This window comes from Peromyscus leucopus, chromosome 2 (assembly GCF_004664715.2).
Source record: "Peromyscus leucopus breed LL Stock chromosome 2, UCI_PerLeu_2.1, whole genome shotgun sequence".
NCBI lineage: Eukaryota > Metazoa > Chordata > Mammalia > Rodentia > Cricetidae > Peromyscus > Peromyscus leucopus.
Window position 1 is genome coordinate 113,034,756 of NC_051064.1, and position 14,293 is coordinate 113,049,048.

The 14,293-nt window shown below is 34.8% G+C and overlaps 1 protein-coding gene across 1 annotated transcript in view; it reads left to right on the forward strand.

The window, feature by feature from the left end:
- Faf1 (Fas associated factor 1) overlaps positions 1–14,293 on the forward strand; it is a 337,162-nt gene that overhangs the window by 188,618 nt on the left and 134,251 nt on the right. Inside the window, exons 9-11 of the mRNA XM_028888986.2 lie at positions 3,637–3,732; positions 13,041–13,167; positions 14,086–14,149. Coding sequence (XP_028744819.1) covers positions 3,637–3,732; positions 13,041–13,167; positions 14,086–14,149 — 287 coding nt within the window. The remainder of the gene's footprint in view (positions 1–3,636; positions 3,733–13,040; positions 13,168–14,085; positions 14,150–14,293) is intronic.

Here is a 14,293-nt window from a genome sequence, read left to right on the forward strand (position 1 = left end):
TCAAATAATATGTTTAAGTATGAAAATCATTTTGGCTAAAGAATATAAACAGTATTATTTTTCGGAGAAACTATATACCATGATATCCTTTTAAAAAAACAGCATTACTGTACCTTTCCAGTAAGTTTTGTTTTTGAGAAACATTTTAGTATCTCCCGGTTTTAGAGCTATATTCTGAGTTTTACTTAGATATTTTTCTCCCTGAGATAAATTGCTGTATGCATATTAATGAAAAGGCAGAAATGAATAACTCCTCCTTATGACTAAGCTCTCTTAGAACTAGTGGATAATCTTTCATCAGTTCTAGGTGTAGTATTTTTGTCTAGGAAAACTTGGAAAATAGGATAAATACTTTGGTTTGAAGTTGAATCAAACCAGTTAATTTCTCACACAAATAGTCAGTATGTCATAGTCTCTCTGAATTATTAGATTCTAAATACCAATTGTTTTGTCCATTTGGCAAACAGACAAAAATAAGGACTGAACTAAATACCAGAAGGAGTTTGAAGTCCCATAGATTCTGCCCACATGTCCAAGAGGAAATGAGACACATACAGAAATAGATAAAGGCACTAAAAGAAAGGTACAAAATACTGTAAAAGCAAAGGACTTTGAAAGCACAGAGAAACCTGGTTTTCATATGTATCTATCTTATTACTTAACCCCAACTTAAACACTGATATAAAGACTCATCATTCTAGGATTTTAATATGGTGGTTATGCTGTGGAATGGGAGTTCATTTTGTTAGCTTAATTAGCCAGTGAGATATAGGCATGAACTTATACTCCTGCCAACTTTCTCACCTCGAGAAGATTCTGTGCTTGTTGTTTTGTGCATCTGTCTTCTCATTTGGTATACACATTCTCTTAAGACAGACACTATATTTTAAATCTAGTCAGAAAATTAATCTCTCATTTATTTATTTAGGCAGCATTTTTAAGCAGTATAGAATTGAATGATGAAATAACAGAACCTTTGTGTTAAGTTGATTTCGTTTTTTGTTGTTTTAAGTTTCACTATTCTGAGACTGGCCTCAAGTTCATTGTATAGCCAAGGGTGACTCGACACTAATGATCCTCCAGTTAAGACCTTCCAGGTCTGGGATTACAGGTGCACACTGAGTTTATGTGGTGCTGGGGATCAACCCCAGACCTTGTTCATACTAGACAAATACTCTACCAACCAAACTGTATTCCTAAACCCTCTAGGTTGATTTAATACCAGGGAACCTATTTAAGTCTTTTCATCTTTGATAATGGAAAGGCCAAGTTTTCCTCAAACTCACAGACGTACACCTGCCTCTGCCTCCCAAGTTGTAGTTTGAATCATAAAAGGTCTTATTAATCAAAACAAACGTGGTGCCAGGTATTGGGGTGAATGCTGGAAGATCAGAGAGACAGAACAAGCCACAGCTACCTCACCTTGCCAATTCCTCAGCTGATCCTGTTTCCTCAAACTGGATGCCTCTCAGCTGAACTGTGCTGCTCAAAAGCCTAAAAGCTTAACCAAGCTATAGTTCCTTGTCCTCAAGCCTTAAATACCTTTCTGCCTCCTGTCATTACTTCCTGGGATTAAAGGCGTGAGTCACCATGCTTGGCTGTTTCCAGTGTGGCCTTGAACTCACAGAGATCCAGGCAGATCTCTGCCTCTTGGGATGCTAGGATTAAAGGCATGTGCTACACTGTCTAGCCTCTATGTTTAATATTGTGGCTGTTCTGTTCTCTGACCCCATATAAGTTTATTAGAGTGCACAATATTTTGGGGAACACAATACCACCACACCAAGTACTGGTATTAAAGGTGTGTGTCATCAGGGCTGGCTAAACTCATGACTTTTATCAGCACATTTCATGTATATCAGCACACATCACATGTGACTAAGCATACGTGGGTATTTATGTGAAGTGTGTATTTTCCATTCCAATATTTGCCTTAAAATAATTAGACTATTTAAACATGTATGAATTCTAGTTTTGCCTCACCCATTATTGTCTGCTGCCTATAAATTTATTAATTTGTAGATATTTGGATTCCTTCACTTTAAGTCACATTAATTCACACCTCTCCAAAGTTACCAAAGGATATTTTCAGTGTGTGAAGGATACCATATTTTATTTCTAATAATAAAAGAAAGTTTGACTTATGTCATTAAATACACGTGTGCCTTTTAATTTACTTGGGGCTCACACACCTTATTTTGGTTGTTTAACAGTTTTATTGATTTGAATGATGGAAATCAAGCATGCTGAGCACATGCTCTCCACTAAGCTCCCCCTCCAGTCTTAAGCATTGTTTTGTTTTTAAGAATTATTTTTATTTTTTTATATGAGTGTTTTTCCTGCAAATAAGTGTGTATCATGTGCCTACATACCACACAGAAGCCTGAAAAGGACATTTTACCCCTTACCCAACTCCCCCAGAACTTGAATTACAATGTGTGCCAACATGCTTTAATTCTTCCACATAGTTAAAATGACATAAAATATAAATAATCTGTAGACACAGGAGTTAACTATAATAACATGAGAATGAAATGAAATACTGTTACAGAATAAATCATATGTAGCATGCACTATAATGGTATAAAAATGTTACTGATAATCCTCACAAACTGTTTGTATGTAAAATTGCTTTATTAAGCATGTTTCTTTGAAGTTAAACTTTTTCCTGGTATTTCCTTCATACTAATCCTGAAACAGATATAAATTTTTTAAGTTTATTTTCTTTGAATCTTATTTCCTTAGGAAGTTAATTGATACTTATGAAACTCAAAACAGTCGTATTTCTTTTTTGCCCAATTTCAATTTAAACTTCAAAATTTATTTTATTTACTATCAGACATACTATAAGCTTTAACAGACATAAATATATGTTACTTAATTATTTTTGCTAAGCAAGACAGATAATTTGGAGAGTGTTTTAGATTACAAAGATAATAAGGATTGTAAACAGAATGTAAATCAAGCAAGTTCTTCTCAATGAATTTTAGGTTCATAAGCCCTTATAATCCTCAAACTTGTGTGTTAGTATTGATTTATAAACAACGTTGTAACTGTGTGGTAAAATAAAAAGATATTCTTCCATAACTCCTTACTACCCTGGAAACTAGGACACTGGGGTTTTATTCTGTGAATGAATACTACTTTATTCATTCCCCTACACTGAGGGGAAAGTATGTATAATTTGGTTTTATGTACAATTTCTGGTTTCCCCTATCTGTCTAATGAAACTTAGTCATAACTACCATAATGTTTTTTGTTTTTTTGTTTTTGTTTTTGTTTTTTTTTTTTTTTGAGAGAGAGAAAGACAGACAGACAGACAGACAGTCTATGTAGTCCTGGCTATCCTGGAGCTTACAATGTAGACCATGGTGGCCTTGAACTCACAGAAATCCACTTGCCTCTGCTTCCCAGCTGCTGGGATTAGAGGTGTGTGCCATCATACGTGGCTTACCATATATCTTATGTGTGGAAAAGTTTCAAAATTTCAAAGTCTTCTTGGTAATGTAATACCCAGGCTAATAGAGTAAGCTTTCTAATCTAGCTCTAAAAATTACACAAAAAATAGTAATATAAAAGTCCTTTTGTGAAAGATGGTTGCATTTTGTTTACAATGATCCATTCTACTTTCTGCAGATGTGTCTTGCGGAATCAGGGCTCTCTTACCCCTGCCATCGACTTACTGTGGGAAGAAGAACTTCTCCTGTACAGACCCGTGAGCAGTCAGAAGAGGTGAGCCTGTTTGCCAGCCTTCACTGAACAAAAGCACAGATCCTTCACTCACCTGCCCACTTCCTAGTCTTTCTTTTTCTCCCGTAGCAATGAATTGGTAAAGTTAATGTAGCATGAATGATTTCTCAGTCAAATTTTTAAGGCACAAACTCTCTATGCAAGATTATTATTACTAAAGTGTTCCTAGTTCTGTTAGTTTCACATTTCAACATACAGAATTCAGGCAGATTGTTGGTTAGATGATTTTTATACAGAACTGCCAATCTAACAAAGGGATTTTCTTTTTAAACATACATAATTGAGTGCATTTTATTGGGATTGATCCTCAAGTTTCTGTAACTTTTAGAATGACAGTATTATACTTAACACCAAGATATTCAAAGTCAAAGGTGATAAATCATTAATTCATTGATAGCAGTACACATAGACCCTGTAGAACAATATCAAGGAGTAGATGAGATGGATTGTCTTTGTTTTACTTTGTACCTCTGTGTCTGTATGGGCCATAGATAGTAAAAGGCATTGTCTTAATTCTGTACTATGTTTATAGATAATATTTCTATGCCTAACTTTGATCTTGGTTAAAAGGATGGGAAAGAAAGCATGAGTATTGTGATTTAATGTTTTTGTTTTTCGAGACAGGGTTTCTCTGTGTAGCTTTGTGCCTTTCCTGGAACTCACTTGGTAGCCCAGGCTGGCCTTGAACTCACAGAGATCCGCCTGGCTCTGCCTCCCAAGTGCTGAGATTAAAGGCATGCGCCACCACCGCACAGCTGTGATTTAATGTTTTAAGATGTTCATTTGTAGCTGGAAGTTTTCCTGTGTTCTGGCCGGCCGCTTGATCGGGACAGATCTTTTCCACTAGCATCCCCCAAGTAAACATACAGAGGCTTATATTAATTATAACTGCTTGGCCATTAACTCAGGCTTATTACTGACTAGCTCTTACACTTAAATCAACCCATAATTCTTATTTATGTTTAGCCACGTGGCTTGGTACCTTTTCTCATTTCTGCCTTGTCACCTTGCTTCCTCTCTGTCTGTCTGGCAAGTCCTGACTCAGCCTTCTTCTTCGCAGAATTCTCCTTGTCTGTTTTTCCCGCTTATACTTCCTGCCTGGCTATTAGCCAATCAGCATTTTATTTATCAACCAATCAGAGCAACACACATTCACAGCATACAGAAGGATATTCACAGCATTCAGTAACTTCCTATTACATGCTGTGAAGTCATTGCAATTTTAAAAGATATAACATATATACACACACCCGATATTGGAATACTAAATGTATAAAGTAGACATTTTACCAAAAATCAAAGAAAAACAAACTGCAATATAGCAGTGTTAGGGACAGCTTAATAAGTAGATTATCCAGACCTAAAGTCCTTGAGGAGGCACTAAATTTGAAAGCTTTACATTTTTTTCCATTATTTTTATTTTATGTTTATGGGTATTTTGTCTGCATGCATGTCTGTGTACCATGTGCATGCAGTGGCTGTGGAGGCTGAAAGAGGGTGTTTGATCCACTAGGACTGGAATTACAGGAAGTTGTAAGCTGCCATGGGCCTGCAACTAGGGTCTGAGCCATCTCTCTAGCTCCTGAGAGGCACTGAATTTGTACTCCATTTTAAATCAAATTGAGCTAACAGAAGAAAAGAAACTCTACAATGATTCCTTTATGGCAGTGGTTCTCAACCTCTGGGTCATGACCCCTGGGTGGTATTGGATGATCCTTTCACAGGGGTCATCTAAGATCATCTGCATCACAGTAATGAAGTAGCAATGAAAATGATTTTATGGTTGGGGGGGGTCACCACAACATGAGGAACAGTATTATAGGGTTGTAGCATTAGGAAGGGTGAGAACCACTGTTTTAGGGGAAAAGGTAAAATCTTTTACTTGTAAGGAAAACAAAACAAAACAACCCAACAGTTATATAGACTTTATGCTGTGATTTTGAAGATCTACAATGGAAATGGATCTTCTTTTCACAAAACCATAAAAGGGATAATATAAATTCATTCAGTTTCGATTCTGTGCTTTGGACCACTAAAGTATGGCTGCAGTAATAGCACACAATAAATGCTTAGTTAAGTTGGAAATGACATTAAGTTTATGTATAGATATTTAGGGGGAAAACATAAATATATATGTTTGGTACCATTTACGAGTTTAGTCATTCACTGAATATCCTGGAACATGTTCTCATGGATCAGTTAGGGCTGTTGTCCTTCGAACATGTATATCCGAACAGATTGTCTAGTCCACAAGAAATAGCTCAATTCCTAGAAATGCAGAGTCTACCAAGACTGAATGATAAAGAAAAGGAAATTCTGAACAGACCAATAAGGAGATTGAATTATAAAAAAAGTTTCCTGACAAAAAAAGCTCAATTCTCAGTAGTTTCACTACTGAATGATATCAAACATGTCATGAACTAATAATACCTATCTCTTTTAAGCATTTAAGAATATTAACGAAGAAATAATACTCCAAACTTATTTTACTATAATAATATTATTATTATGCAAAACCCAGAAAAGGACAAGTCAAGAAAATTATAGGCCAATGCTCTTGGTACCTACAGATGCAAAAATCCTAGAACACCAAATCCATCAGCACATTAGAAGGGTTGTCTACCATTATTGAGTAGAATTTATTCCTGACATGACACCATCAGGTTATTAATTGTGATACACTTCATTAAAAGAATAAAAGACAAATACCTTATAATTATTGCAGTGGATGTTCATGTGTAGAAGAAAATAACCTCAGCAAGAACATGCAGCCATTATCATACTAGTGGTTAAACTGTAGCAAAAATTTTTGTTTATGCTTAAGACACATTACTGCTTCTGTTCAACATAGAGCTAGAATATTAGCCAGAGCAATTAAGGAAAATAAAAAAAATAAAAGTTGTCCAAATAGGAAATAAATAAATAAATTGTCTGAGTTTGCTGAAGCCATGACTTCATACCTGGAAAATTCAAAAGATCTCACCCTCCTCCCCAAAGAGGAGAAAACAACAAAAATGTGAAAATAAATAAATTCAGTAAAGCTGCAGCTTATAAAATCAGCGTCTATGATGAACTACTCAAAACAGAACTCATGAAGATGATCTCATTTACAGCAGCTATAAATTTGTATAGTTGTGTATAGAAACAAATTCTTAAGAATAAAGGAGTTGAAAAATTTGTCGATCTAAAATATTGAAAGAAATTGAAGAAAACACAAGTAAATGATAAAATATTCCATGTTTATAGATTCTAAGAAATGTTGTTAATATGTCTATATTACCCAAAATGTTATATAGATTCAAAGCAATTTCTACCAAAATATTGTGTCTTATACACACAGACACAAGCACACACTAAGAAGTCCTTAAATATGACTTTTGAGAAGTCCTCAAATAGCCAAGTAATCTGGCACAAAGAGAACAAAGCTGAATAAATCATACAACATGATTTCAAAATACATAATAATGCTACTATATACAATAATTGTCTTGGAATGTACATGCCCTTTATGCAATCACCTGCATAGTGAGTTCATAGCCAGCTTAGGCTGCATGAGACCCTGTCTCAACATCCCTCCTTCACTAAAAAATAAATTCAAATCAAACAGTACTGTCCTAGCATTCCAACAGACACATACTACCTGGATACATTTAAGCACCTAGAAATGACCTCATTACATAATTTTGTTGATTCTTGACAAAGATTACAAGGTTATGCAATGAGGAAAGAACTGTATCTTCCAAATGAAGAATGAAATTACACACTAGCCTCAAACCATATATAGAAATCATCCAGAAAAGGATGAAAAGTTTTAACATATTACACACTTACCATGCCAGCACTTGGTAGGTGGAGGTAGGAAGATTTCAAATTTGAGACCTACCCTGGGCCAGTTGTAGGCCACCCTGGACTTTAAATAGACTCTGTCTTAGAATTCTCCCAAAATAAACTATCTAAAACATCAACAAGAAGAATCCTTAAACATAAGACCCCCAAAATAGAAAACTGCTAGAAAAAATAATGGGGAAATCTTTCCAAATTGGTCTGGGCAATATTTTGAATTGAACGTGAATAGCATAGGCCACAAATGTGAAAATAGGGTGGTGAAATTATATCAAAGTAAAAAGCTTCTGCATCTGTCATAAAGTTTCTGTCATTCTGTAGGCCTAAGCATTTGGCACATGAGCTTTAGGAGAATGTTCTGCTACTGAGCTCTAGTAGTTCTACCAACTACTACTGAAAATGTGGAAAAAGGAAATTCTGCACATTGGCTAGTAAGACTGTAAATTGATACAGTGATTATGGAAAACAGTGAGGAGGTTTTTTTAAAAAAAGGAAACTGTCATGTGCCCTAGCAATTTAATTTCCAGGAATTTATGCAGAACAGATGAAATCAGTACATCAAAGAGATACATTCACAATAGCCAAGACAGGAAGTAACATAAGTATCTATCACTAAATGAATGATTAAAGACAGTGTGTGTGTGTTTGTGTATAAAACACATGCTAGAATACTGTTTGGCCTTTAAAATGAAGGAAATACTTTCATTTTCCACACTAGTGTACTTGAACATTTACTGAGAAAAATAAACAAGTTATAAATAAATACTCTATAATCCCATTTGCATATCATAACGAGAAAACTCAAACTCTTTAAAGTATAGTACCATGGTAGCTTCCAGAGGCTAGATAGATTGGGGAATGATGACATTTTGGTTAAAGTGTATAATGTTCAGTTAGTAGAGACATCTGTATTGACCGTAGCTAATTACAATGTTTTGTGTACTTAAAAATCATGCAACAGTGAGGTTTTTCTACTCCTACCATAAAATATAAGTAATGAATTCATTATTATAGTTTGCTTTAATTATTCTATAAGATAATACATATCAGAACATGAAAACCTGTCTTAGTAGCACATGTGTGTTATCCCAGCCCTTGGGAGGTGGAGATGAGAGGATCAGGAGTTCAGGGTTGTCATTAGTTACTTATTGAGACCAGCTTGGGCTATCTGAGACTCTGTCTCAAAAACAATGAAGTAATTCATATTATACCCTATAAATATTCTTAGTTGTAATTTATCAAGTGTTGTTTACTGTGCAAAGGATTTAAAAATGGAGTTCTCTAAAGAATTAAAACAAATTTCCAATAAGAACATGAAAAATGCTCAGCATCTCTAACAATTAGGGAAATGTAGCTCTGTTATTACAGCAAAAAGAAAAGTTTTAAAAAGAAGAAAATACTAAGTGTTGGCAAATGGGTAGATGATTTGGAATCTGTGTAAACTGTTGGTGAAGGTGTTAAATGGTACAGCAACTACAGAAAACAATATGGTATATTTTCTCAAAAGATTAAAAATTAAAATTACTATTACCTCTCCCCCTCACCCCCAGCAATTCTACTTTTGGCTATATACCCAAAAGAGTAAAAAACATGGCCTCAGATTTTGTACCTTCATAATCACAACAGTGTTATTCAGAATAGCTAAAATATAGAAGGAACTTAAGTACCCGATGATAGGTAGTTGAAAAGGTAAAGAGCAGAATGACTGTACAGAGGAATGTCAAAAAGGGTAGAAACTCTGACATAGATGAACACTATGCCATTCTGTTCTGTTCCAAGCAATGTTTGTTGTTGTTTGTTTTTGTGATTTTTAGATGAGGCAAGATCTATAATTATCTGTATACACTTATTTTTAAAGGTTAACTTTTAAAAATTACATTTACATTAAAAATGTAACTGTGGAGAGAAAAAAATCCCACTACCAACCAAAGAAGCTAGAATTTAAAATCAGTTGAATTAGGGCTATGTACCATATCATATTGCAAATGACTTCTTTTTGTTTTAATGCTAAGCATTACTTCTAAATTTTTATTTCAAGCAGTTTGGCTATCATCTCCTCTAGAAAATTTTTCTTGACCCACGTACTAGCCGTGAAATGTATGTGTTATAACACTTAATGCTCAGCATCATAATTGTCTGCATAAATCATACAGTGCTGCTGGAGGGTCTTACCTAGCCTGTTATCTTTTAAAAGTCCAGAGAATATAGTGGGGGTTTGGAAAGTGAACAAGTGAATGGAGTAGCCACAACAGAATGTAAAATTTTCTTAGCTGTTTTAAAAATCAAATTAATGGATTATCAAGATTTAAAGGATTTTAGTGCAACCATAATGGACACCAAAAGATTATCTGTTTTTATCAGCAAACATTAAATGGGGGGAGATTGTTTACCTCATTTTTTAGAAAAAAGCTTTTCCTAACCTGTTAGGTAGCTGCTAAGAAAATGTGAAGAGATTGGTAGTTCCTTATACATAATTAAGTAGCTCATTCTTGCAGATACTTCAATAATTCATATTTGAAATATACTTTTTTTTCAATAAAATTGGCTTTTAGATACCTCCATTCAAAGAGGTTGTAGTTGTACGATTTCATTTTCTACGATTTTAAGGGAATTCATGCTTTGTATAAGAACTAAATACTGTGTCATAGAGAAACTTAAAATCATTTTTTATGAAGTGAGGCTCTGTTGTTATAGGAAGTAGTATTTGAAATCTCCATTTGGAGAAACATAGTAGATACAGGACAATAAGAGAAAAAAAAAAGGGAAAGCAGTATATATGGGATATTCCATACTCCTATTTTTGCCCTTTGTTCCCCAACCTTCATTCTTAATCTGTTGCTTCTTGGAGTGGTAAATACTACTAAGCAAGAGATTAAGTGAATGCTAAGATGGTAGTGTTTCAGTTTGGTCCTTGGTGTCTTCCTTCTTGCCTGTGAACCTGACTACACCCTGAAAAAGAGCATGCAGTGTATCTTACAGATTTTGAGCCTTGCTCTTCAAGCCTCAAAGTTAAAGGCACCTGTATGTTACAGATAATTGACTGACTTTTTTTTTCCCATTTTTATTTGTTAAAAAAATTTCTACTCACTCTACATACCACCCACAATCCCATCTTCTCCCTTCTACCACCTCCCAGCCCTCCCTCCCAAGCAACCCCAAGTCCCCACATCCCCCAAATCAAGGTCTCCCATGGGGAGTCAGCAGAGTCTGGCACACTGAGCCTAGGCAGGTCCAAGCCCCTCCCCACTGCACCAAGGCTGTGCAAGGCGAGTTGACTGACTTTTTTTTTTTTTTTTTGGTTTTTTTGTTTGTTTGTTTTTCAAGACAGGGTTTCTTTGTGTAGCTTTGCACTTTTCCTAGGACTCACTTGGTAGCCCAGGCTGGCTTTGAACTCACAGAGATCCACCTGGGTCTGCCTCCCGAGTACTGGGATTAAAGGCGTGCGCCACCACCGCCTGGCGAGTTAACTGACTCTTACACAGTGGTTCTGAACCTTTCTAATGCTTGACCCTCTAATACAATTCCTCATGTTGTGGCAACCTCTAACCACAAAATTATTTTTGTTATTACTTCATAACTGTAATTTTGCTACTGTTATGAATCATAATGTAAATATATGATATGCAGATGGTCTTAGTCTACCACTGTGAAAGGGTCATTTGCCCCCCCCCAGGGGTTGTGACCCAGAGGTTGAGAACTGCTGATCTCATACAAGATATTCATTTTAGTGTATTGTTTTGAAGAGGAACTCTACCATATTGCTTTTAAATGGGCGGGAGGTCAGAGGATATAGGCTTTTGAAACCAAGTCTGAAAAACGTGAGTTCTACCCCTAGAGCCCACATGCTAGAGGGAGGTAGCTCACTTCCAGTTTGTTGTCTGACCTTCACATGGTGCACTGTGGCACATGCTTGTGCACACACACAAATAAATGGATAAATAAGAGTTTTTTGAGGTGAGAAAGGGTTTTTGAATTTTTTAAATGTAAAATATGTTAAACCAGGAGGAGATCTTTACTCTGTAGGACAAAATTCTAAGATTAAGATTAGGATTATATGTAAATCTAAGGCTTTTATAATAAATAGTAGAGTCCTAAGATAAAATAGTAGAGTCCTAAGATGTTTCATCAGTATTCAGCTGTCAAAAGGATGCAAAGAAAAAGAGGTAGAGCGGCAACATTATTCGGTGGATAAAGGCACTTGGTACCTCACCTGGTGACCTGAGTTTGATTCCTGGAATCCACATAACAGAAGGAGACCTGATTCCTGAAATTTGTCCTCTGACCTCCATACACGAGCAGTAGCACTTGAACACACACACACACACATCTTTTTTTTCCTGGTAAGCACTTATTCTTAAGTTATGCTCTTCTGCACAAAATAAATGGTCACATATTTTCTGTATTTTTATAACTTAAATACATAGCACCATAGTTGAGAAGGTAAAAATTCATTTACTGCCAAGTGTGGTAGCACATACCTTTTAATCCTAGCACTGAGGAGGCAGAGGCAGGTGAATCTCTGTGAGTTTGAAGCAAGCCTCGTCTACAAAGTGAGTTCCAGGACAGCCAGTGCTGTTACAGAGAGAAACCTTACCTTGAAAAAAGAAATCCATTTCTTATATAGTGTTTGTGTGCCATTTGTTGAACATAGGATTGCCATTTAGGATGCTTTGCTTGGACCCTTATTTCAGCCAGGGCTTGAACCTTTTTGAAACTCATAACCCAGTTCAAAGGTTTTAAATCTTAATATTGTATAATACTATCTTAATCTAGAGAAAACAGCCAAGTTTGTATTTTGAAACCAATATTTTTAATACCTTAAACTTGAATATGTTACTAATAAATAATAAGTAGGGTATGTTTATCAGTACCAGTCACATAGTAAATTCTCAATAAAAGCTTATTGAATTAAAATATCCTATTATAGTTCATGTCCAGTATGAAATTTACATTGACATTTCATAGATGTGTATTTTATGTATCTCCTAGTGACACTATAAGCCTAGGACACTGATATCTTACTGAGGTTTACAGCACTAAGAAAAAAACGACAAGCTTGAGTGCTATCTTGTTCCTGTTTGCCAGATATAGAAAGTAGTGTTAGCTTTTTGAGAGACTCATAACTTAAGTTTGTCTCTGATATTTTTAGTTGTATTTGTTTCCTAATTTATTGGGCACTTATTTACATACTGTACACTAGAGATATCACAGGAATATCTGCTTTGTTGAGCTTATAACTGTCTTTTATTTTGTTAGTCTCCTGTGTTTGGACTACAGGTTTCATAACAAGTTTAGAAATGTTTGTGAGCTTCAAAATGAAACATATTAGGCTTGACTTTAGTAGATGATTTCTTACTTGATAAAGTGTTTGTCTTATTGCAATTACATAAATTTAGAATTTTGTATGTTACGGCAATCTGAGTCTAATCAGGACTTTCCTTAAATAGCAAAGCACGGATGTTCATATGGTTAGTGATAGTGATGGAGATGACTTTGAAGATGCTTCAGAATTTGGAGTAGATGATGGAGAAGTATTTGGCATGGCATCCTCTGCCCTGAGAAAATCTCCAATGAGTGAGTATTTGTAACTTTTTGGGACCAGCATTACAATTCTCCCTTCTAGTATTAAACTTAGAAAGAATTGGGACCTTTTTAGTTTAGAGAGGTAAAACATAAGAGGTAGACATGCTTTATTGGAACCAGAGTCTTGGGTTTTGGTTTTACTAAGCCTCCATTTTTCCAAAGCACTAGTAAAAATGACCAAAAGTATGTGTAGGATAACATTTCAGTGTATGATTAGTTCAGTTCTGTGTGCTTGTATCTTAGAAGTTGGTTGACAAACAGCTGTACTTTCTGTTGCTAGTACTTGTTTCCCACTTGTCAGCGATGTCAGTGTGAAGAATAGTAATATTACCTTGCTATTCATTGTTGGTATCCATTTTGAGAAGGAAAGCAGTAGAATATATGTTCCATCTTTTTCATTTTCACTTATGAGATGTATGTTAGAAAATAATAAAGGATGCTATATGCAAAATGAGTTCTAAACTAATTCCTTAAGTGGACTATTCACTCTGTAAAATTAGGGTCTCCTTTTGACAGAAATTGATAAGATATTTATATAAAGTTGGCATTTTTCCAATTAGTGAATTCTTTAAAAGATTTTCAAATACTTATATAACTTAATCACAAGATAACTATTTTAAGAAAACATCAAAATCCTAATTGTCGCTGACACATAATTTAAATGCATAACAGGATTATATCTATTCATTGAGATTTTTTAAAAGATTCTTTTTATTCTGCTTGATGAAATCTTCTAATGTATGTTAAATTATCCCATCAGATAAATCACAGAAGCTAAACTTAATTTTATTTCCTCTTTATTGATTAAATATATTTCTTATATGTGGGATTAGATGTTATGTGGTTTGTTTTTTGTGTCTATTTGTTTTGTTTTTTTTGTTTTTGTTTTTTCTTTTGTTTGTTTTTTAGTGCCAGAAAACGCAGAAAATGAAGGAGATGCCTTATTACAATTTACAGCAGAGTTTTCCTCAAGGTAGGGTTAGGATATTAACTATAAAATTGATGTTCTCTTATACTACTGTGATTTTTTTGGTGCAATTTTAATTTTATATATATATCCATATATATATATATATGGAGATATATATATATTCTAGATCATTCAAATGATTTATTT